This window comes from Nansenia antarctica (genome assembly GCF_963989245.1).
Source record: "Nansenia antarctica genome assembly, chromosome: 2".
Taxonomy (NCBI): domain Eukaryota; kingdom Metazoa; phylum Chordata; class Actinopteri; order Argentiniformes; family Microstomatidae; genus Nansenia; species Nansenia antarctica.
The window spans coordinates 50,118,054-50,142,150 of NC_137675.1; the positions used below are offsets into that span (position 1 = coordinate 50,118,054).

Below are 24,097 nucleotides of genomic sequence, written 5' to 3' on the forward strand. Positions count from 1 at the left end.
GTGGATGAACTCTGCCAGCCTCTCCTCCATCTGGGCTGTGGCCTGGGAGAGGGGGAGGGGGAGAGAGAGAGAGAGAGAAAGAGTGAGAGGGATTTCATGGTCAGATTTCACGGTGTATACATTCGATTTAAAAAAATACAAAGAGCTACGTTCAGCTCCATCAACTACAGTCTTTTCTAGGTTTCCACACTTTGCTTCGACCATGACATAAATGAAAAGCAAAAAGAAAAGAAGCCCGTCTTCACCTCATTTCACCTCAGAAAGTTAAAACCATTTCCCAATTCCCCCTGAACAGATCCCATCTCTGCAAGGCTACTGCCCACACATCAAAACCAGCTGAAGCCAGACTTCTCCCCACATGCGCTCGCAAGATAGAGGGAAATACAGAGGAAGGGAAAGCTATCGAGGAAAAAAGATAACACTCTTTTATCTGTCAGTTTGCCCTGTCAGAGCTCACGAGGGCACTGAATAATCCAAATATGTGACAGGGGTCTGGTTAAAAAAGTCCTCAAGTAAGTAAGTCATTTTCCAGTTTTTTCCAGATTATGAAAGTACAGATTGTAAACTTTCAAACGATGTGTCATACATTGAAATCGGGAAAATAGTTGAAGAAGATTATTTATTACTTATTGGATGTGTATCGATATGTCGGCACCCCTCAAACCAAATAGCGGAGAAACGCGTTCTGAATCGGAACACACGCAAAACAGCTGCTAGCAGGCTAGCGCTAAAAAGGAACATCACTACGAACATCTGACTGACATCTGACATCTTTTTTTTCTTTTTTTCAGAAGCTTTTTGCTCATTTGGACGACTTGAGAATAGCCGACATGCGGCCCTTTTCACCAGACCGTGTCACATGTTCTCCGTGACAGTGGAAAGTGCTCTGGGGTACGGTTATTTGCGGTTCTTTCCACTGCTCTAGATGTACATTTACTGTACCCATCAACCTCTCCTGCATCACACTATCTGACGCGCAGCATTGAGCCCTGCAGATCAATAACAGCTCAGTTCAGCTCACTGGTATTTCAGATCTGACCTTATGAGATCACACTGACATCTGAGGACAGAGATTCAAAAGCCGGTTTCATTGTTGTTTTGGATCTTTATGGGCTTTGATGTTGGAACATACAGTACATGGGGAAATGCTGGTCTTAGTGGTACAGATATTAGTGTTGTGCTTGGCTTATTGAAGATGTGTATGTGCCTCTGTGTGTGTGTGTGTGTGTGTGTGTGTGTGTGTGTGTGTGTGTGTGTGTGTGTGTGGTGTGTGTGTGGTGTGTGTGTGTGTGTGTGTGTGTGTGTGTGTGTGTGTGCGTGTGCGTGCTCCATGCCTTACCTTGGGGAAGCGCTCCTTGTACACATGGTGTTAGCACATGAATGAATGAATGAATGAATGAATGGTCTTTATTGTCATTAATACAGTACAGGTACCATACAACGAAATTTAGTCGGGGGGGCTCCCCTGGTGCTTGGAAAAAGACTAAAAACAAGAGGGCCAAGGGTAAAATAAAAAAGGGAAAAGAGCTGGTTTACATAAATAAAGGCTATGTACACTATCTACTATACTATACTACTATACTATACAATAAAACATTGTGCTGTACTCTATGCTATGCTATAAATGTCCTAACATTTCCTATATCTGAACCTTATGTACACAAGGGTTGTCATATTGCACATAGTATTGTTGCACATTCATTTAAAGTGTCGCAGTTAGCAGGTTTGAAATGTTCACAGTTGTATTTCAATATTGCACTTACCGGTATGTTTACAATCTAGTAGCTGCCATCAAGTTGTCTAGATTGTCCAGGGCCTAGAACCTAGGTCTTTGCTGTGTTCAGGGCCTGAATGGCCCTAGGGTAGAAGCTGAGCTTCAGTCTATTTGTCCGTGCGGACATGGTCCTGAACCGCCTGCCTGAGCGCAGCCTAACAAAGTGTTCGTTCCCAGGGTGGGATGGGTCCCTGGAGATCTTGGTGGCCTTCCTGAGGCAGCGTGTGTTGTACAGCTCTTCCAGAGAGGGGAGGGGGGCGCCAATGATCTTCTGGGCCGATCTCACGACTCTCTGTAGCGCTTTCCTCTCTGCGGCTGTGCAGCTGGAGAACCACACGCAAATGCAGTAGGTGAGGATGCTCTCCACTGTGCAGCGGTAGAAGGTCATAAGCAGCTCCTGTCTGAGGTGGTATTTCCTGAGGACTCTCAGGAAGTAGAGCCGCTGTTGTGCCTTCTTGATGATGGCTGCTGTGTTGGTCCTCCAGGACAGGTCCTCCTGTATGTGCACCCCCAGGAATCGGAGAGTTGAGACTCTCTCCACGCTACCTCCATCGACTAGCAGGGGCTGGACCTCAGATTTTTTCCTCCTGAAGTCCACGATGATTTCCTGGGTCTTTAGCTGGTTTAGCAGCAGGTTGTTAACCTTGCACAGCTTGCCCAGCTGCTCCACCTCATCCCTGTACGCCGCCTCGTCCCCCCCCGAGATGCAGCCCACCACGGTGGTGTCGTCTGCAAACTTTATGAATGAGTTGCTGGGGTGGACGGGGGTGAAGTCGTAGGTGTAGAGGTTGTAGAGGATGGGGCTCAGCACGCAGCCCTGGGGGGACCCAGTGCTGAGTCTGAGGGCTGTGGAGGTGTGGGAGCCCACCCGCACTCTCTGGGGGCGGTCAGACAGGAAGTCCTTGATCCATGCGCAGATGGAGTGTGATAGTCCCAGGTCTAGTAGTTTGGTCACTAGCCTGTCTGGAAGGATAGTGTTGAAAGCAGAGCTGAAGTCCACAAAGAGCAGTCTCGCGTAGCTGTTCCCCCTCTCCAGGTGGGATAGAGTGGAGTGGAGAGTCGTCGCGATGGCGTCCTCTGTGGACCTGTGGGCTCTGTAGGCGAACTGGTATGGATCCAGGTTGGGCGGGAGGCATGTGACTATGTGGGCCCGGACCAGTTTCTCGAAGCACTTCATGATGATTGGTGTGAGTGCCACCGGGCGGTAGTCGTTTAGGCAGCTCACCGTGCTTTTCTTCGGGACTGGGATGATTGTTGAGGTTTTCAGGCAGGGCGGGATGGTGGCCTGGGACAGGGACTGGTTGAAGATGTTGGTGAAAACCCCGGCCAGCTGGTCGGCGCAGTCCCTCAGCACCCGTCCCAGGACGCCGTCCGGCCCTGAGGCTTTTCTGGGGTCCACCGCCTTCAGCGCGCGTCTCACTTCATGCTCTGTGAGGGTGAGGCTGCTGAGAGCTGGAGAGAGTGGTGTTTGTGTTGTGGTTACCTCCGTTCGCCCCTCGTCGAACCGGGCGTAGAAGGAGTTCAGCTCTTCCGCCAGCAGGGGGTCGCCCTCAGCGGCTGTGAGCCTGTTGGCTCTGAAGTTTGTCATGTGCTGAACCCCCTGCCACACCCGCCTGGAGTCGTTGCTCAGGAAGCATTCCTCAATCTTCTTTCTGTGGTCTGCCTTGGCCTCCCGGATGCCACGGTTTAGGTTAGCCCTGGTGGTGCTGTACAGCAGTGTGTCCTTCGCTGAGAAGGTGTTGTTCCTCTCCTTGAGCAGTTGTCGGACCTTCTCAGTCATCCATGGCTTCGTGTTGGGGTAGACCCGGACACGATTGTCCACGGTGGCTGAATTGGTGCAGTTCACTATGTGGTTCAGAACCGACAACGTGAACTGTTCCAGGTCCTCATGCTCATATTCCTGCCATGAGGTGTCATTCAGGCAGATCTGCAGTGGAGCGGACCCTGCTGGCCAGGTTCTGACAGTCTTAGTGGTGATGGGAGCACTTTTCCTCATGGAAGTGTAGGCTGGGATCAGGAGGATGGACACGTGGTCAGAAATTGCCTAGATGAGCTAGCGGTCTAGCTTTGTAGGCAAGCTTGATGTTGGTGTATACCTTGTCCAGTGTGTTATCTCCTCTTGTTGCACATTTAACATGCTGATAAAACTTGGGTAGTACTACCTTCAGGTCAGCATGATTAAAGTCCCCCGCTATGATGTGTACTGCTTGGGGATCAGTGCTCTGTCCACCACTGACGACGTCATGTAGCCGGGCTAATGCTAAGCTAGCATCCGCGCTTGGTGCAATGTAAACAGCTGTTATGTACACTGCGTTGAATTCCCTCGGGAGGTATGTGGGTCGGCATTTAACAGTCAAGTATTCCAGGTCTGGGAAGCAGTGGCTACTTACAGTTTTTGTGTTTAAGCACCAGCTGTCCTTCGTAGATATGACCAGGCCGCCCCCGCGCGTTTTCTCGCTAAGCAATGTCCTGTCCGCCCGGTGTAAAGAGCGGCCTTGCAACGCGACCGCGGAGTCAACAATGGAAGCGCTGAGCCAGGTTTCTGTGAGAATAATCACACAGCTATCCCCCACGGTGTTGTTGGTAGCTACCTGCAGTCTCAGTTCGTCCATCTTGTTATCTAGGGATCTTACGTTAGAGAGGAATATACTCGGCAAAGCTGGCTTGTCCGGGCACATTCTCAGCCTAGCTAGCAGGCCTCCCCTGCGGCCCCGTCGTTGCTTGCGGTCCCTACGCCGACGTTTGCGCCTCAGGGTCGGGACTGTGTACCATTCTTCCCCCGGTGATCGGGCGATATCGTGAGGAATTCTTTGTTGTTTCAGGAACTCCGCTGTTACTGTCCTCTCGTTTTGCGCACCAACTTCTAGTAAGTCTTACCTGCTGTAGGTACTATTTACACAACAGTTCCCTATAAGTACTGAAATAAAAAAGTACATACAAATGTACGTAAAAGCCCTAAAAAGCACCGATGATAGGAGCACTCCCAGCCTCGCGTGTGAACGCGCCGCCATCTTGATGAAAGTATTCATACATACAGTATTACTATGTGATTGGCTTGTTGAGGATGTGTGTGTGTGTGTGTGTGTGTGTGTGTGTGTGTGTGTGTGTGTGCATGCTCCATGCCGTACCTTGTGGAAGCGCTCCTTGTACACATGGTGTTAGCACATACAGTATTACTATGTGATTGGCTTGTTGAGGATGTGTGTGTGTGTGTGTGTGTGTGTGTGTGTGTGTGTGTGTGTGTGTGTCAGCTCCATGCCTTACCTTGGGGAAGCGCTCCTTGTACACATGGTTCATCATGACGATCTCATTGTCATAGCAGGATGGAGAGCGTCCCGGGCTGAAGGGGGAAGAGGGCAGAAACAGAGAGTTGGTATGGAGCCTCTCCTGCGGCACAGCCATATGAAGGGTTAAGGAGACAGGAACAGAGTTGGTATGGAGCCTGTCCTGTAGCACAGCCATATGACCCATCCTGTAGTTCCACCCAGCCTGTAGTTCCACAGACCCTAAACACACTGTCATGGCCCTGCCCAATGTGCTCTGTTGAGGTAGTGTGTCTGAGGAGGCGGGGCCATGGATGTGCTGCTCCTGCTGATTGGCTAATGGAACGCACCTCTGACTGATATCCTCCAAACCCCTTCAGAATGGAGTACAGAGGGTGTGGAGGGTGGCCCTCTCAACCATGCCTACCTTTTGTTTTGTTTAAGTGCTGGTGTTTTGGTTGGACTTTTTTTGTGATGGGTTTTAGTTTTGTTTGTTTTTTCCTGTAAGGTGTGGGTTTGTTTTGGTTGTTGGGCGGTGGTGAGTATTGGTTTCTTCTGGTTTCTACTGGTCCCGCCCCGCCCTGCCATAGACTGGACTATCGGGGTGGTGGGAGATGCCTGTTTTGTTTGCCATTGTTAGTCGATGTTTTGTTTTCTGTGTTGTGTGTAGGTATGAGGGCCTGCTATTAAAACCGTAACCTGTTATAAGCCAGTTCTGTGACTCTGTCTATCTTCTTAAAGGCTTGCTTTACGTGTACGGCTTATTGAGCAGAAATTTAGTTTAGTCCCTTTTGGTTTTCTCTGGACAGTTGTAACAATGCCATGCGGATAAAGCTGATCCCAACCCGACCTGGGGGGTATTCCATCAATGTCGATAAAGGAAAATCCAGGCTTATTTTTGATAACACTCTTGATGGAATACCCCCCATAACCCACAAATATATAAAGAAAAAATAATAAAATCTGAATGAATTAGTATTTTTTCTCATTGTCTATGTCACATCTAAGGCTCAGCCTATAAAGTAGGAAACGAAATACCAATCCCTGACACTGTTTGACCTGAGCTTGACCACGATCTCACTCTACTATTCCTTATTGACCAGAGCCTGGCTGATCTGTGGGTAAACAACACTACATGAACCAACCTGTCAGCCAAGCACGGTTAAAGTACTACACACCTAGTCTATGTCTAATGGGACATAGGATACTGTATGTCTCTGACTGGCTCTAGTGGATTGCTTAAGTGTTTCTGTGTGTGTATGTGTGTGTGTGTGTTTCTCTGGGTGTGTGTCAGCTGACCTGAGGCTGCGGGAGCGCGGACGCATGTGGGGGGAGCAGTGTCCCCCGTCGTCGTCGGTGATGCTCTCCGTGCTGCCGAAGTGCTTGGACAGGAAGTGGAGCTCGTCCATGGTGGGCTGGAAGGGAAGCTGGTGGAGCCTCTCCTGAGATGAGCTGGAAGACTGGAGGAGGGGAGGAGAGAGAGAGGAGGGGGGAGGAGGAGGGGGGAGGGAGGAGAGAGGGAGGAGGGGGAGGAGAGAGGGAGGAGGGGGAGGAGGAGGAGGGGGGTGGAGAGGGAGGAGGGGAGAGAGAGGGAGGAGGGGGGGAGGGGGAGGAGGAGGGAGAGAGAGGGAGGAGGGGGGGAGGAGAGAGGTCGGGAGGGGAGAGAGGGAGGGAGGAGAGAGGGAGGGAGGAGGGGGAGAGAGGGAGGAGGAGGAGGGGAGGAGAGAGGGGAGAGGAGGAGGGAGACGAGAGAGAAGGAGGAACAAGAGGAGGAGGGAGAAGAGAGGGAGAAGGAGGAGGAGGAGGAGGAGGGTGAAGAGAGAGAAGGAGGAGGAGAAGGGAGGAGAAAAAGGAGGTAGAAGTGAGAGGAGGATGAGAAGGGGGGAAGAGGAACAGGAGGGATTAGAGAGGGGAAGAAGAGGAGGAGGAGGAGGAAGGAGAAGGAAGAAAATGAGGGAGGAAGACGGACAAGGAAGAGAGATGGGTTTGGCAAAGCAGAATTGGAAGGGCAGGCAGAATGAGGGAGGGAGAGAGGGAGGGCGGGAGGGAGGGAGGGAGGGAATGGTGTAGGAGCACAGGGAGAGAAGAAAAAAGAAGAACAATTTACAGTCACATTCATACTCGTTCACAAAACCCCAAGCACCAAGTCCACTTCAGTCTCTCGTCCAGGAAATCAACTCATCGGAGGTCCATTCAGTCTTATTGACTCCGCCGGGCTCGGCCCAGCTCATCCATCACGTCTCCCTCGTCAAGCTCTTTTGCCCCCAGACCACGCCACGGCGCGACGCCCAGACAGCAACGAAATGGGCCGAGCCCTGGGGTTCTGAGCCCATGAATCTGTCTCTTCCAGACACACACACACACACTCACGCGCACGCACGCACACACACACGCACACACAATGAGACCCGTCTTGGAGGACCTCATCCTCTGCTGACCCACACCACCATCCATCCCGGATTGATCACCATGGAGACAGGTCCACAGGGCCCGTGACGGACGTCTCCACGGGTCGGACTCGGAAAGACTGTTCCTCCTGTCGATGTTCCTCTCCGTTCAAAGTCCATTCATGATGCCTTCTTCATTGACGTGGCTTGCTGTACTGTACTGTACATATGTGACAGCAGCTGGTGAAATCGGGAACAAGTCGCCAACCAATCGAAATGTTCTGACTTTTATTCGGAAAAATGTAAATCCATTTCAAATACGACCTAACTACTGTAGGGAGTAGTGGGGATTGCTCACCGAATCCATCGCATTGCGATGTTTTGGCTTGACTAGCGAGTGTGTCGTAGATTTTTCGACGACGCTGAAATCTATTGACGGTGTTTCCGAATAAAAGTCAGAACGGTCCGTCGTTTGGCGACTTGTTCCCGGTTTCGCCAGCTGCTGTCACGTGTCACCCCCAGCTTTTCAAAATGGTTCAGTCTCCACGACAGACAGAAGGAAGCGAGACCGTTCCAAGTTCGGGGAAGAGGGGGGGAGTCTGTGCTCTGTAAGTTCTGTGGAGCTCTGTCAACTCTCATTCAGACGGATATTAGTTTGGTTCGTTTGTTGACGTGTTACTTCCGGCAGGGGGGTATCGAGCTAAATATAGCCTGAGGTAAATGAGTGAGGAACAGCTTGTCTCTCTCATTCCCTCTCATCTCCTGTCTCTCCTCTCCCTCTCATCCCACCGGTCTGGCACTGATCTATCTGCCCTCCCGTCTGGCCAGGGAGGGAGGGAGGAACAGAGGGAGAGCAGGAGCCAGGCCTTTGATGAGGGTTGCTACGTGATGCAGAGAGAAACGACACACAGAGATGGGGGGGGAGACCAGAGGGAGGAGAATGAAAGATAGAGGAAATTGTGAGAATTGAGGTGTGTGTGTGTGTGTGTGTGTGTGTGTGTGTGTGTGTGTGTGTGTGTGTGTGTGTGTGTCTGTGTGTGTGTGTGTATGTGTGTGTGTGTGTGCGCTCGTGCGTGTGTGTGTGTGTGTGTGTGTGTGTGCACGCGCGCGTGCGTGTGTGTCTGTGCCAGGGAACGACAGAGAGAAAGTAAAGGGTGTTAGAAGAAGCACAGCCAGACAGAGAAAGAAAGTGAGACAAGGAAGGTGAGAGATGATGAGTCACTCTTCCAGAGCGAGAGAAAGGAGGAGGAGGAGGAAGAAGAGAAAGTGGAAGAAAGAACCTTGAGAGACTCTGAAAGGTTTTTCAGGAAACTACTTCTTATGGGTTTACTGAGATCCACGTTTAGCCACTTAGAGGTGGGGCAGTAAGACCGTGGTAAAAGCAGAGGTAAACCGTACCGTTGAGCTTGGTGTGTTGGTGCCATACCCAGAGGAGGGCAGGGAGGCCAGGGACCATCGCCGACCGTCCGCCCTGCAGAAAACACAGCAACAACAAAACACCCATGTCAGTCAACTTTGTGAACCATTTAAAACAGACCCTGGACAGACAGACTCCTCCCACATCCTCCCTGTGCCTCTCCCCCCCCCCCCACTGTGTCTCAAGGGCCTGTCCCCCCCCCACTGTGTCTCAAGGGCCTGTCCCCCCCCCACTGTGTCTCAAGGGCCTGTCCCCCCCCCACAGTGTCTCAAGGGCCTGTCCCCCCCCACAGTGTCTCAAGGGCCTGTCCCCCCCCCCCACTGTGTCTCAAGGCCCCCCCCCCCCCCACTGTGTCTCAAGGGCCTGTCCCCCCCCCCCCACTGTGTCTCAAGGGCCTGTCCCCCCCCACCACTGTGTCTCAAGGGCCCCCCCCCCCCCACAGTGTCTCAAGGGCCTGTCCCCCCCCCACAGTGTCTCAAGGGCCTGTCCCCCCCCACAGTGTCTCAAGGGCCTGTCCCCCCCCCCCACTGTGTCTCAAGGGCCTGTCCCCCCCCCCCACTGTGTCTCAAGGGCCTGTCCCCCCCCACTGTGTCTCAAGGGCCTGTCCCCCCCCACTGTGTCTCAAGGGCCTGTCCCCCCCCCCCACAGTGTCTCAAGGGCCTGTCCCCCCCCCCCCCACTGTGTCTCAAGGGCCTGTCCCCCCCCCCCACAGTGTCTCAAGGGCCTGTCCCCCCCCACAGTGTCTCAAGGGCCTGTCCCCCCCCCCCCACTGTGTCTCAAGGGCCTGTCCCCCCCCCCCACAGTGTCTCAAGGGCCTGTCCCCCCCCCACAGTGTCTCAAGGGCCTGTCCCCCCCCCACTGTGTCTCAAGGGCCTGTCCCCCCCCACTGTGTCTCAAGGGCCTGTCCCCCCCCCACTGTGTCTCAAGGGCCTGTCCCCCCCCCCCCACTGTGTCTCAAGGGCCTGTCCCCCCCCCCACTGTGTCTCAAGGGCCTGTCCCCCCCCCACTGTGTCTCAAGGGCCTGTCCCCCCCCCCCCCCACTGTGTCTCAAGGGCCTGTCCCCCCCCCCACTGTGTCTCAAGGGCCTGTCCCCCCCCACTGTGTCTCAAGGGCCTGTCCCCCCACCACTGTGTCTCAAGGGCCTGTCCCCCCCCCCCCCACAGTGTCTCAAGGGCCTGTCCCCCCCCACTGTGTCTCAAGGGCCTGTCCCCCCCCCCCCCACTGTGTCTCAAGGGCCTGTCCCCCCCCCCCCCACTGTGTCTCAAGGGCCTGTCCCCCCCCCACTGTGTCTCAAGGGCCTGTCCCCCCCCCCCCCCACAGTGTCTCAAGGGCCTGTCCCCCCCCACTGTGTCTCAAGGGCCTGTCCCCCCCCCCCCCACTGTGTCTCAAGGGCCTGTCCCCCCCCCCCCCCACTGTGTCTCAAGGGCCTGTCCCCCCCCACTGTGTCTCAAGGGCCTGTCCCCCCCCCCCACTGTGTCTCAAGGGCCTGTCCCCCCCCCCCACTGTGTCTCAAGGGCCTGTCCCCCCCCACTGTGTCTCAAGGGCCCGTCCCCCCCCACTGTGTCTCAAGGGCCTGTCCCCCCCCCCCACTGTGTCTCAAGGGCCTGTCCCCCCCCCCCCCCACTGTGTCTCAAGGGCCCGTCCCCCCCCACTGTGTCTCAAGGGCCTGTCCCCCCCCCACTGTGTCTCAAGGGCCTGTCCCCCCCCCCCCCCACTGTGTCTCAAGGGCCTGTCCCCCCCCCCCCCACAGTGTCTCAAGGGCCTGTCCCCCCCCCCCCCACCCACCACTGTGTCTCAAGGGCCTGTGCCCCCCCCCCCCCACACACACACCCACCACTGTGTCTCAAGGGCCTGTGTCTGCCCTTAGTGACAGCCAGGCACGTAGATGGATCTGACCAAGGAGGACAGACAGAAACACAGACAGACACACACACACACACACACACACACACACACCTTGCCCAGGGCACTGTGAGAGAATACAGAGAGGCAGTAACCTCGCAACACTTTTATCTGGCTGTGCAGATCCAAATAGTTCAGAACAAAATACAGCTGAGAGAATACTCAGTGGAACCAAAACATATGATCACATCACTCCGGTAATCGCTTCCTTACACTGGCTTCCAATTAAAGCTTTTTTTTTTTTTTTTTGCATAACATGGACTCGCTCCCTCATATCAGACATCCTTCAGCTGTCCAGCCCTGCACAAGCCCTACAATCACAACATACACAGCAGGGGGCAGAGCCTTTTCCTACAGAGCATCCCACATCTGGAATGATCTTTCGATACATGTTAGGGAATCTGATTCAGCTTCAATGTTCAAGTCTAGGCTCAAAGCTCATCTCTTTAGTCAGTGTTATGACTAGTTTAGTCAGTGTTATGACTAGTTTAGTCAGTGTTATGTCTAGTTTAGTCAGTGTTATGTCTAGTTTAGTCAGTGTTATGTCTAGTTTAGTCAGTGTTATGACTAGTTTAGTCAGTGTTATGTCTAGTTTAGTCAGTGTTATGTCTAGTTTAGTCAGTGTTATGACTAGTTTAGTCAGTGTTATGTCTAGTTTAGTCAGTGTTATGTCTAGTTTAGTCAGTGTTATGACTAGTTTGGTCAGTGTTATGACTAGTTTATGACTACTTTAGCACCTGACCAGCCAGAGGAGGAAGGGTCCCATCTGAAGCCTGGTTCCTCTCAAGGTTTCTTCCTACTAGTCTCAAGAGTTTTTCCTTGCCACTGTATCCACTTTTTTCAGTAGCTTGCTTTTTGGGGTTCTATGGTTAGGTGTTAGTTTGATTTAGCTTTTTTTTTACTGTATTGGTTGCTTATGTTGTTAACATTTTTCAGTGCCAAATGTAGTCAAATTATTGACCCTAGCCCTAAATAGAAAATAGAACAAGGCAGCCTGCTTTCTTCAGATTGTATAGAAAAGGTATTTAATTATTTTTTGCAAAAGGAGAACAGTTTACAAGCATGACAGACCGAGTCTGTCAGTGAAATTCAAAAGTGAAGTTCAAGGCACAGAGCCTAGCTTTTTAACAGTCATGCCCTCAGGTAAAATACAAGCCAATCACAGGGATTTCCTGTCTACATCTGTAATGAGGAGACTCACAAAAAGGATAACCCTTTTTACAATTGTATTTTAAAAAGGGCTATACAAATGTATTCTATCTGATTTGGAAGTGTAACATTTAATAATAATAATAAATAATTTTGCCATTTAGCAGACGCTTTTAATCCAAAGCGACTTACAATTACGAATTACAGGGACATTCCCCCTGGAGTAACTGAGGGCTAAGTGCCTTACTCAAGGGCACACTAGTAGTGGTGTGGTTTCAGGCGGGATTTGAACTCACAACCTTCCGATCACAAGTCCAACTCACTATCCACTAGACCACCACTACCCCCCACATTTGAAACACTGCCAGTGCTGCCGGGCGCTGCTGAGCGCTGACTCACCCAGCGCCTTTGAGAACCTGTGACCGAGGTGTGAGCATCCTGCCTGGGTGACAGACCTGCTCTCTGACAAGTCTGCATTGCTTTCCCTCAAAAACACACACCCACACACACACCCACACACACACACACACACTCACAACCACACCCACACCCACACCCACACACACACACACACACACCCACACCCACACCCACAGACACACACACACACACACACACACACACACACACACACACACCCCCACACCCACACCCACCACCCACACACACACACACGCGTAACCCAGTTGATATCGTAACTCCTCACTCTTCTAGTTCAAATACCCTCCACCCGCCCTGTGAGGTTGCTAGCTTTTCGTTAGCGTAGCTGGTTAACATCGGGTATTTGAGGAGACAGATCACGTGGGTTGACAAGTGCGAGACTCGAGGTTGGAGCGACTCGAATTGCGGGGCTGCGGTTTGAGAGAACTTGAGGTCTGTTTCTCACACACACACGCACACACACACACACACACACACACACACAGACACACACACAAAGTGACAGAGTTGTTTACCGTCTAGAGGAGGCGAATGAGAAGTGCGCCGGGTTGCTGGGAGAGAAGTTTCTGGGGCTGTCCAGAGGGCTGCTTCCTGGAACCATGGAATCATGGGTAGGGGAGGGAGAGAAAGAAGAAGAGATAGCATGAGAGAGAGGGAAAGAGAGAGAGGAAGAGAGATGGGGGGGGGAGAGAGAGAGAGAGAGAGAGAGAGAGGGAGAGAGAGGGGGGGGAGAGAGAGAGGGGAGAGAGAGAGAGAGAGAGAGGTAGAGAGAAGGAGCTCTGACGTGGTTGGTGTACTTACCCAGGTGTCCAGGGAGAGGCAGGGGGGAGTGTGGGCGGGGCAGGGTGGGGGAGGTGGTGGTCAGGATCAGGCTCTTCCTGTTGCTGGTGCGGCAGCTGGAAGCACAGAGAGAGAGAGAGAGAGAGAGAGAGAGAGGTTTTCATTCGAATACATTTTGAAAATGTGGAAAAGTGGGCATCAGAGAAACAGATTAGAGAATAGTGTGTACTGTATGTGTGACTGTCCATAGTTTAGTGCATTCACGTGTACATATGGAGTGTGTGTGTGTGTGTGTGTCTGGGAAAGGTTGCGGACACGTGCATATGCAGGGCTCACTGCAGGAGAACCACAGAGATAAAGAAAATTCAATTTCCTCTGCCATCAATCCCCAACCGTCTCCTCTCATGCAAGATAAGGATGAGCAGAGAGAGAGAGAGAGAGAGAGAGAGAGAGAGAAAGGGGTGGGGGGATAGAGTGGGGGGACAGAGAGAGAAGGAGGGATGGAGAGATTGAGAGAGATTGATTGATTGATTGAGATTGTTTATTTGAGGTAAGCCCCTTGAGAAGAATCTTCTCATTTTCGAGGGGGTCCTCACATGACGATACAAACATAATCGTAACACATAACAAATAACAATACAAAGCACCTACACACACACTCACACACACAGCCCGTCATCACTCCACAACCCACCACTACAACCCAACCGCAATATATACAAGCAACAGTCAGATACATACATAATATAATTAGAGAGAGAGACAACAAAGAAGGCAGTTGAGAGGGAGCAGAGAGAGAGAGACAGAGAGAGAGAGACAGAGAGAGAGAGAGAGAGAGAGACAGACAGACAGACAGACAGACAGACAGACAGAGAGAGAGAGAGAGAGAAATCCTGAGAGAGTGAGAGAATTGCCAGTCAATAGTTGCATTGTGAGATGTCCTCATCGAGGGAAGAGAGACCTCCTATTATCCCAATGGGAACCTAGAACAGTCTGCATCACACCCACACACACACACCCACACACACACACACACCCACACACACACACACACACACACACACACACACACACACACACACACACACACACACACACACACACACACACTATGTAAATGTCTGACTGTATCTAAATGACCCACAGCTGTTCATAGTGAAGTGGCCATCAGGGTCCTTAAATGGTCCTCTAATGGTGGATACCCATGATGCATTAGGAACGCTCAGATACATCACACACACACACACACCCACACACACACACACACACACACACACACACACACACACACACACACACACACACACACACACACACACACAGTAAGTAAAAGGACTGTCCTTATATAGCACCTTATTCCAAAGCAATTTACAATGGCCTCTCATTCACCCATTCACACACACACACATTCACACAACAATAGCGGCAAGCTACCATGCATCCTTAATGGACGACCTATGCGCATCAGGTGGTCTCAGCGTGACCCTTCTCTGAGGAAGAGCGGGGTTGGAAACCTTTTTATCAAGAACTTGGAAAAGTCTATTGACAACAAGGTCCTCTATGACACATTCTCTGTGTTTGGCAACATCCTTTCTTCCAAGGTGGTTTGTGATGAGAATGGCTCAAAAGGCCACGGCTTTGTTCACTTTGACACCCAGGATGCCGCTGAAAGAGCCATTGTGAGGCTAAATGGCACGTTATTACAGGACAAAAAAGTGTTTATTGGACTTCAAATCTCGCAAAGAAAGACAGGCTGAACGAGCCTGGGCCAGAGTGTTCACTAACGTGTACATCAAAAACTTTGGAGAGACAATGGATGATGATAAGTTGAAGGAGAGTTTTGAAAAATATGGACCAGCCCTGAGTATTCGGGCCATCACTGATGACAATGGAAAGTCCAAGACTTTGAAAAGTATGAGGACGCCCAGAGAGCCATTCAGGATATGAATGGCAAAAGGATCGACAGCAGACAGGTCTATGTGGGTCGTGCCCAGAAGAAAGGAGAGCGTCAGCCTGAACTGAAGCGCCAGTTTGAGCAGATAAAGCAGTTCCGCACGACCAGATACCAAAGAGTCAACCTGTATGTGAAGAACCTGGATGATGGTTGGGATGACAAGCGTCTCCACAAGGAGTTCTCCCACTTCGGAACAATCACCAGTGCAAAGGTGATGACGGAGGGTAAACGCAGCAAGGGCTTTGGCTTTGTGTGCTTCTCCTCCCCTGAGGCCACCAAGGCTGTGACTGAGATGAACGGTCGCATCGTGGCCACCAAGCGCCTGTACGCGGCCCTGGCCCAGCGCAGGGGGGAGCGCCAAGCACAGCGCCAGGCCCCACTTCACCAACCAGTACATGCAGTGGATGGCTAGCGTCTGCACCGTGCCCGACCGAGTCATCAACCCCTACCAACCTGCTCAACCATCTGGACACTTCATGGCCCAGCCAGAACCATACTGCCTACTACTCCACCAACCAGCTGGCTCAGCTGAGACCCGCTCCTCGCTGGGCCACTCTTACACTTCCAGAACAGGCCCAACACTATGCATCCATTGGCTCCCAGGCCTCATATCTCCAATGCTATGAAGCCTAGGTATGATGACCTCTCAGTGCATGGCTACCCAGACCTCCAGACGCCCTGCCAGTGCAGCTGCAGCCCTGATGGGCGGTGTGACACAATACAAGACTGCAACAGGTGTACGGAACTCTCAACAGCAGGTCCCCAAGCAGCAGGTAAACATCTCACTCACTGTAAACTGAGCCACGGCTCAGAATGGAGATATGGTAGTCTGATAAATATGTCTGGTGATTATGTTTTTGTATGTGTGTCTTGTGTCAATGTCCTATATGACAATTGCATTTCTCTGAAGGGATTAATAGAATAATATTATGTGATTTAATTTAAAAAGTAATTCTCCCTTGTTCCCCTACAGCCTGAAGGCCCACCATGCTCAGACGGCTGCACAGAAAGACGGAGTTCCAAGCGTCTAAGATGAAGGATCGAGAAAAGCATTTTAACGTAAAAAAAACGTAGAACTCTCAAAGCATCGCAAAACGAATAAACTATTTCATAACAAAATAAACATGACTATCCAGGATGTGATAAAAAAGAAAAAAAGGAATTAAAATACATTTTTATTTTACATTATTTCACGGTGTCAGTGCTTAGATCATCAACTAATTTCTAGAGAGACTTGATAGCTGTGCATTTTGCAAAGTAATTTGGATAATTTGGATGGAAACCCACTGGCTGTAATAACAACAGGATTAGAGGAGCAGGGTGTAAGATTTTTGGAAATCTGCCACCTCTGACCAACACAGTGAAATTCAGCTCAAAGTTCCCAACAACAACATCATCTCTAATAATAACCCCGCCAAAATGGACTTGCAGTGTTAGACATTAGCTGTGTTTTGGCATGTGTGCATGATTCGAAGAGGCAGCGAGTCAGAATGGGTAAAATTGGTGAGTCCACTCCAGAACACCCCTGGCAAGTAACAATATGTGACAGGGTCTGGTGAAAAAGTCCTCAAGTAGGGCAAGGTCATTTTCAGTTTTTTCCAGATTATGAAAGTGCAGATTGTAGTGCAACTGAAAATAGCTGAAGAAGATTATTTGAATATTGGTAGACCTGGAGAAACTCGCTCTGAAACAAAAAACAGCTAGTAGCTAGCAGCTAAGAAGGAACATCACTAAGAACATCTAACTACATATTTACCACATCACAACATGCTGATAGAACATCAACATGCTAAAAACACATAACTACACATAATTAGATTCACATAGTCCTTGCTTTTGCACACATCCTAAAACACACGTTTATGTATCACTTACCCAGTAGCCTACAGCAGACGATACAGTGAATCCGATTATTGTTGTATTTAGTGAAACTGTTGTTTGTTATATGGAGTGGGCACTTCAACACTCAAACAAAGCTTTTGGGTTAGTTGCGTGACTTGAGAATTACCGACATGCAGACTTTTTCACCAGACCGAGTCACATATGTTTGTAATCAAAACCGAGTATCGCTGTGGCTGTGACTGAGATGAATGGCCTCATCATGGCCACCAAGCCCCTATACATGATGGCCCTGGCCCAGGGCAAGGAGGCACAACAGCACCAGGCACACATAAACAACCACTGCATGCAGAGGACGGCCATTGACTGCATGGTGCCCAGTCCAGTCATCAAGCCCTAGCAGCCTGCTCACCCGTCTGGATACTTCCTGGCTGCCATTCCACAGGCCCAGAACCATACTGCCTACTACTCCACCAACCAGCTGGCTCAGCTGGGACCCGCTCCTCGCTGGGCCATCCAGAGTGTGAGACCCTGAGCACTTCCAGAACAGGCCCAAAATCATGTGGCGTCCCATATGATGACCAGGATGCGCACCGTGCCCCAGTCCAAGTATGCAGCTGGTGTACGTTCCCCCCAGCCTCAGGTCTCCATGCAGCAGCAGCCTGCTGTCCCTGTCCAGAGGCCTCTGACGGCCTCCCTGCTGGCTCCTCCCACTCCTCCTGAGCAGCAGAAACACCTGCTGGGTGAGTCTACTTGTTTCTTTAGACCTCCATTACTCCATAACTGTTACTGATGTTATATTCTCCATCCTTCCAGGTGAGAATCTCATCCCGTTTATTGACAACACACACACCCTAGTCTAACATACCCTAACGCTGGGTGCACACAGGGCCATTGTCATCGTTGTTCTGGCGCAACCTGTTGGGATGGACTTGACGTACTTCAACGTGCGATGCAGACGCAACAACTCTACTCGTGTTGCTAGCGAAGTTTCCCACAGAAGTGGGGAAAAAAACGTCAGATCAGATATATAAACGGGTTCTTTTGATAAACTGGACACATTTTGTGAATATATATGGTTACTTTCTCGCCTGAAAACATATAAAAACGTCATAAAATGACATATTAACACTTGTAGAGCCAAATTACAGATTTTAGCCAATGGCGGCCAAAATTGAGGATTTAAAATCTGAGGCGAGAGCTCCGGGCAAGAAACTACTTCCGGTTTACTTCCGGATCCAACGCAATGCAAAAAGCTGAAATTTTTTGACTGATTGCCGCACCCTGACGGTCAAGAAACGCAATGCAGAGCAAGGCAACTGATCAACGCAACGGCCCCATTGAGATGAATGACTTCCGGTGCAACGCAATGGCCCTGTGTGCACGCAGCGTAACCCTAACCCTAACCCAGTCTAGATCTAGGTCCAAGGTGGATGGTCGCGGTCTCTGTGCTGGAGGCCCACTAGGCTAAGGAGGCTGCACACCAATGTGACCCTAAGATGAGGGATGGAGATCAGGACTTCAAACTCTCAAACTTATTAATAAATTATTTCATTACAAAATGACCAAAATGTACTCGGCTAAAAAGGTAAACTGGACCATGATGATAAACGTACAAACCCACAAATGAACTGTTCTGTACAAAGACTCTCCTATTACAAATGCTGTACATTTTGGAAAGTCGTTTGGATTGAAAACTTTGGATGACAACAAAACAACTAGCTCTGTGCTTATAGATCTGGGCCAAACATAAATAGATGGAGAATACTAAAATAATGTAATAGATCTATTCATACCAACCAAAATGCAGTTTTGAACTTGAGCTTATCTCCTGGGGAAGGATTGTTCCTGACCCCCACACCGACTGTGCTGTGCATGACCTCTGGCTACGGCCCTGACGTTCTCTGTTTAAAAACCGGCTATGGATATCATTCTTTACTGTACTTTAGTACTCTGTAAGGGATGATTTAAATGTATTTATCATTTTAGAAGAATATAAAATATAAAACACATACTCAAGTAAAAGTAAAATGACAGACTTTTAAAAATACTAAAATAAGTAGAATCGACTAAATTACTGTAATTTGTTACTTTCCACCTCTGAACCTAATCCTAACCATAACCATAACCTTAACCCTTACCTTAACCCTTATTCTAATAAACTGTGCTGCTCTTCCTCACATGACCTCTCTGTTGACCCATGACCTCGGCGTGACCTTGGAAATGATTCGACACCCTCTGAGGAGCATCAGAGGAAGGAGCGCACACACACACACACACACAGCCCTCCCCCCCCCCCCCCCCCCACACACACACACACACACAGCCCTCCCCCCACACACACGCATGCCCTCACTGACGTTGTTTCAGAGTGGGGAGTGTTTCCACACATGAATACAGTAAGTGCTGAGGCATCGTGTCTAACGGGATGATTGCAGAGATCCGACGTGAACTGACTATGGGATCATCCTGCAGAGGCAGAGACAGACAGAGACAGAGACAGACAGAGACAGAGAGAGACTGACAGAGACAGAGAGAGGGAGACAGAGAGACAGAGACAGACAGAGACAGAGAGAGGGAGACAGACACAGAGAGGCAGAGACAGACAGAGACAGAGACAGAGACAGAGACAGAGACAGAGACAGAGACAGAGAGAGGGATACAGAGAGACAGAGACAGACAGAGACAGAGAGAGGGAGACAGAGACAGAGAGGCAGAGACAGAGAGGTAGAGACAGACAGAGACAGAGACAGACAGAGAGAGGGAGACAGAGAGACAGAGACAGACAGAGACAGAGAGGCAGAGACAGACCGAGGCAGAGAGAGAGAGAGAGAGACAGAGTCAGAGTCAGAGTCAGAGACAGAGACAGAGACAGAGACAGAGACAGAGAGAGAGTGGCAGAGAAAGAGGCAGAGGCAGAGACAGAGGCAGAGACAGAGACAGAGACAGAGGCAGAGGCAGAGACAGAGGCAGAGGCAGAGACAGAGACAGAGAGAGAGGCAGAGGCAGAGACAGAGGCAGAGACAGAGGCAGAGACAGAGAGAGAGACAGAGGCAGAGACAGAGGCAGAGACAGAGGCAGAGACAGAGACAGAGAGAGAGGCAGAGGCAGAGACAGAGAGAGAGTGGCAGAGAAAGAGGCAGAGGCAGAGACAGAGGCAGAGACAGAGACAGAGACAGAGACAGAGGCAGAGACAGAGGCAGAGACAGAGAGAGAGACAGAGGCAGAGACAGAGGCAGAGACAGAGGCAGAGACAGAGAGAGAGGCAGAGACAGAGGCAGAGACAGAGGCAGAGACAGAGAGAGAGGCAGAGGCAGAGACAGAGAGAGAGGCAGAGGCAGAGACAGAGACAGAGACAGAGACAGAGACAGAGACAGAGAGAGAGACAGAGACAGAGACAGAGAGAGAGGCAGAGGCAGAGGCAGAGACAGAGAGAGAGACTGGGGCAGAGAAAGAGACAGAGAGAGAGGCAGAGAGAGAGACAGAGGCAGAGAGAGGGAGACAGAGAGACAGAGACAGAAGCAGAGATAGAGGCAGAGACAGAGAGGCAGAGGCAGAGACAAAGAGAGAGCAAGAGAGATAGAGACAGAGACTGGGGCAGATACAGAGACAGAGGCAGAGAGGTGGCCTTCTCCATCTCACAGGGAGATTTGATTAGATTTATTAGGATCCCCATTAGCTGATGCATCAGCTACTCTTCCTGGGGTAAACAAACACAAAACATGTACAAGCAATCATCATAAAACATAATATGAGAAAACATCCACATCCATAACAACAAACAACAAATAAAAGCAAAATAAAAGTCAGCAATGCTCACGGCCTTAGTTTTTTGTGAGCATCACAAAAACACATAACAAAGAAGAACCACCCACACACAAAACAGTAAACAACTGAAATCGAATTAAAATACTCAGCTAGGATCAGCGCTGTGTCTGGCACAGAGGTTAGAGCAGCCGGCTAGCAATCAGAAGCTAGCTGGTACAACCCTTGCCTCAGGAGAGAGTGGTGGACTGTAATTTAAACATGGGGAGGCTGTGGCTGAACCGGTAGAGCCGGCGTCTTATGATCACAACGTCTGCAGCCCGCTGTGGTTCGAATCCCTGGCGGGCCATGTGTCGAAGTGTCCCTGAGCAAGGCATTAACCCCTAATTGCTCCGGGGTTGCCTATAATGGCTGTGACCCCTTGCCTAGATGCCCCCTCTAGAACGTACATGCATTTCGTTGTACTCTGTGCAACAACAAACTTTTAATCCCTTTCCTAACGCGTATGATGTGTTGCTTCACTTGTTTTGATGCCTTGAAGCTGTCGTTACAAACAAAGGCTTCTCCACTAAGTATTGAATTAATTTCAGTAAGTGTGTGCAATACTTTTTCCTGTTTCATTCCACTTTATTACACATAAGTTTATTTACATATGGACTTTAATGTTTAGATTTTTTGTCCGGATTGTTTCAGCAAATTTCACTTGAATAGGCTCATTGGAAATACATTTCCTGGACAAAATGTTGATGTGTTCAATACTTATTTCCCCCACTGTATACAGCACTGCACTTTGTTTCAAATCTGTTTTAGTTTTTGGGATTGTGTAGTTACCACTTATGGCATGTCTGGTGGGGTATGTGTGTGCATCAGAGCTTAGTGTAAGCTGCCTATACAAATAGACTGGGGTTTTCAGAACATTAATGTTTTAATGAAAGAAGTGATGCTTTCATCAACTTTTAGCCAGAAGAGTCGGTCATGCATGACGTTTATATTTGTTCTCATTGTGCACTGCAGGGCCAGCTGAGCTACTCTGTTATGAACCCGTTGTAGCCTCCCTAGATGTGTTTTAGCAGTTCAGTGATCCAGTTGAATACCGTCTGCAACTCTTTGTTGAGGGCTGAGGTAATTTCCTTGGTGCAGACATGTAGAGTGTTGAATCATCTGCATACAGACACACAGGCATTTTTACAAGCAAGTGGGAGATCATTTGTCAAAATCGAGAAGAGCAGTGGTCCAAGTGAGGAGCCCTGTGGAACCCCACTCTATATTATGTCTTGCACTTGAAAGGCGTCTGTTAAAGAGAACCTTCTGTTCTGTTAGTCAGGTAGCTTTCTCTCTTTCTAAGGCAGATGAAGTAAAGCCATTACACTTGAGTTTCCTTAATAGCAAGTTATGATCAATGACATCAAAGGCAGCACTGAAGTCTAGCAGAACTGCTCCTACAATATTCTGTTGATCAATATCTTTTAGCCAATCATCTGTCATTTGAGTGAGCGCTGTGCAGGCGCTGTGCTGGTAGCTGCTTATTAAGTTCATAGAGAAATAGCATTGTATCTGGCCAAATATCTTTTTTCCCCAACAGGTAACAAGCTGATTGGTCTGCTGTTAGAGCCAGAAAAGGCAGCAGGAGCATTTTTTGGTAGAAGTATTACCTTAGCCTCGTTCCAGGATTGTGGATACATATTACCGTCAAGACTAAGATTGGGATGTGGAGTGGGATGTGGAGTGGGATACGGGAAGATGTGGGATACGGGAGTGGCAATATGGTCCGCTACCATCCTCAATAGCTTTCCACCCAGGTTGGAGAGTGACAGAGCACTTCTACCAGCCAATCACAAAGGGTCCAGCGAGGCCAGCGTCATCGCTAAGTAATACTAATGATTAGCATGACTCAGCAAAATAGCAGCTCCGCCCCTCTAGCACCAAACACTAACCTGAATAGGCAGTATTCCTAATCTAATGTTTTCATTACCTAAATCAATAAGATCTACAGAACTATTGACCTAATGGTTATTAATTATGTATGCCAATGGTGGATGTATGCAAATCCAATCTGCGCTATCATGACATTGCAACCTTTCTATACTGGAGCAATGATGTCGATGGCATTGCTATGACCTCAATCTCTCCCCATTTCTCTCTCTCTCTCTCTCACTGGTCTCTCGCTGGTCTCTCTCTATCTCTCTCTGGTCTTTCTCTCACTGGTCTCTCTCTGGTCTCTCTCTCTCTCTCATTCTCTCTCTCTGTGGTCTCTTTCTCCCTCTGGTCTCTCTCTCACTGGTCTCTCTCTGGTCTCTCTCTATCTCTCTCTGGTCTTTCTCTCACTGGTCTCTCTCTGGTCTCTCTCTCTCTCTCTCATTCTCTCTCTCTGTGGTCTCTTTCTCCCTCTGGTTTCTCTTTTTGGTCCCTCTCTCTCCCTCTGGTCTCTTTCTCTCTGTGGTCTTTCTCTCTCTCTCTCTCTCTCTGGTCTCTTTCTTTCTCTGGTCTCTCTCACTGGTCTGTCCATGGTCTCTCTCTCTCTGGTCTCTCTCTCTCTCTCCATATCTAGAACCCATGTTTTCTTTTGACTGTTGAACCTTCCTCTGTCTTCCACTGGCTCTCTCTCTGTCAGCCTCTAGTTTTTCTCACCTGTTTATTCTCACTTTTCCACGTTCTAATGAGTCCTCTCTCTCTCTCTCTCTCTCTCTCTCTTTCATTCTGGCCTCTCTCTGGTCTTTCTCTCTGGTCTCTATCTCTCTCTATTCCCTCCCTCCCTCCCTCTCTCTCTTTCATGATCGCTGCTAGGCCAACCGACGTCTCTCTCTCCCCTCCTAATCCCTCCCCCTCAGACCTCAGTGCTGGCCTGTCATCAGCCTAATTAACCCCGACAGAGAGAGAGAGAGGGAGGGAGGGAGGGAGAGAGAGAGGGAGGGAGGGAGGGAGAGAGGGAGGGAGGAGAGAGAGAGAGAGAGGGGGGCGGGGGGGCCTCTGAGACGTTTTAGCCAACGCTTAGCATTCCGGGGCCTGCGAAATCGACGGAGGGACATGTTTGAAGGCAACACCGCCGCCCGGCTCGGCGTTTCATCACGCCGTTAACTGGTTCTTCACAGCCGACGGGTCGTCAGGGGCGGGGAGGGTCCTCAGAGGGTCCAGGCAGAGAAAGCCTGAGCACTAAGACTCTCTCTGACTGGCTGAGATTACAGCTGGCCCAGGGGCTAACACAGAGGCTAGGGCTAGAGTGCTCGCTCTCTCTCTCTCTCTCTCTCTCTCTCTCTCTCTCTCTCTCTCTCTCTCTCTCTCTCTCTCTCTCTCTCTCTCTCTCTCTCTCTCTCTCTCTCTCTCTCTCTCTCTCTCTCTCTCTCTCTCTCTCTCTCTCTCTCTCTCTCTCTCTCTCTCTCTCTCTCTCTCTCTCTCTCTCTCTCTCTGCCAAGGAAATCAATGGAGGCT

At 50.1% G+C, this 24,097-nt stretch overlaps 1 protein-coding gene across 1 annotated transcript in view; it reads right to left on the reverse strand.

The window, feature by feature from the left end:
- Positions 1-24,097, reverse strand: part of mast1b (microtubule associated serine/threonine kinase 1b) — a gene marked incomplete at both ends in the record, with an annotated part of 77,632 nt that overhangs the window by 22,177 nt on the left and 31,358 nt on the right. Inside the window, 6 exons of the mRNA XM_080524045.1 lie at positions 1-42; positions 5,039-5,114; positions 6,337-6,497; positions 8,823-8,895; positions 12,849-12,924; positions 13,135-13,229. The exon at positions 1-42 is cut by the window's left edge and continues 168 nt beyond it. Coding sequence (XP_080380171.1) covers positions 1-42; positions 5,039-5,114; positions 6,337-6,497; positions 8,823-8,895; positions 12,849-12,924; positions 13,135-13,229 — 523 coding nt within the window. The remainder of the gene's footprint in view (positions 43-5,038; positions 5,115-6,336; positions 6,498-8,822; positions 8,896-12,848; positions 12,925-13,134; positions 13,230-24,097) is intronic.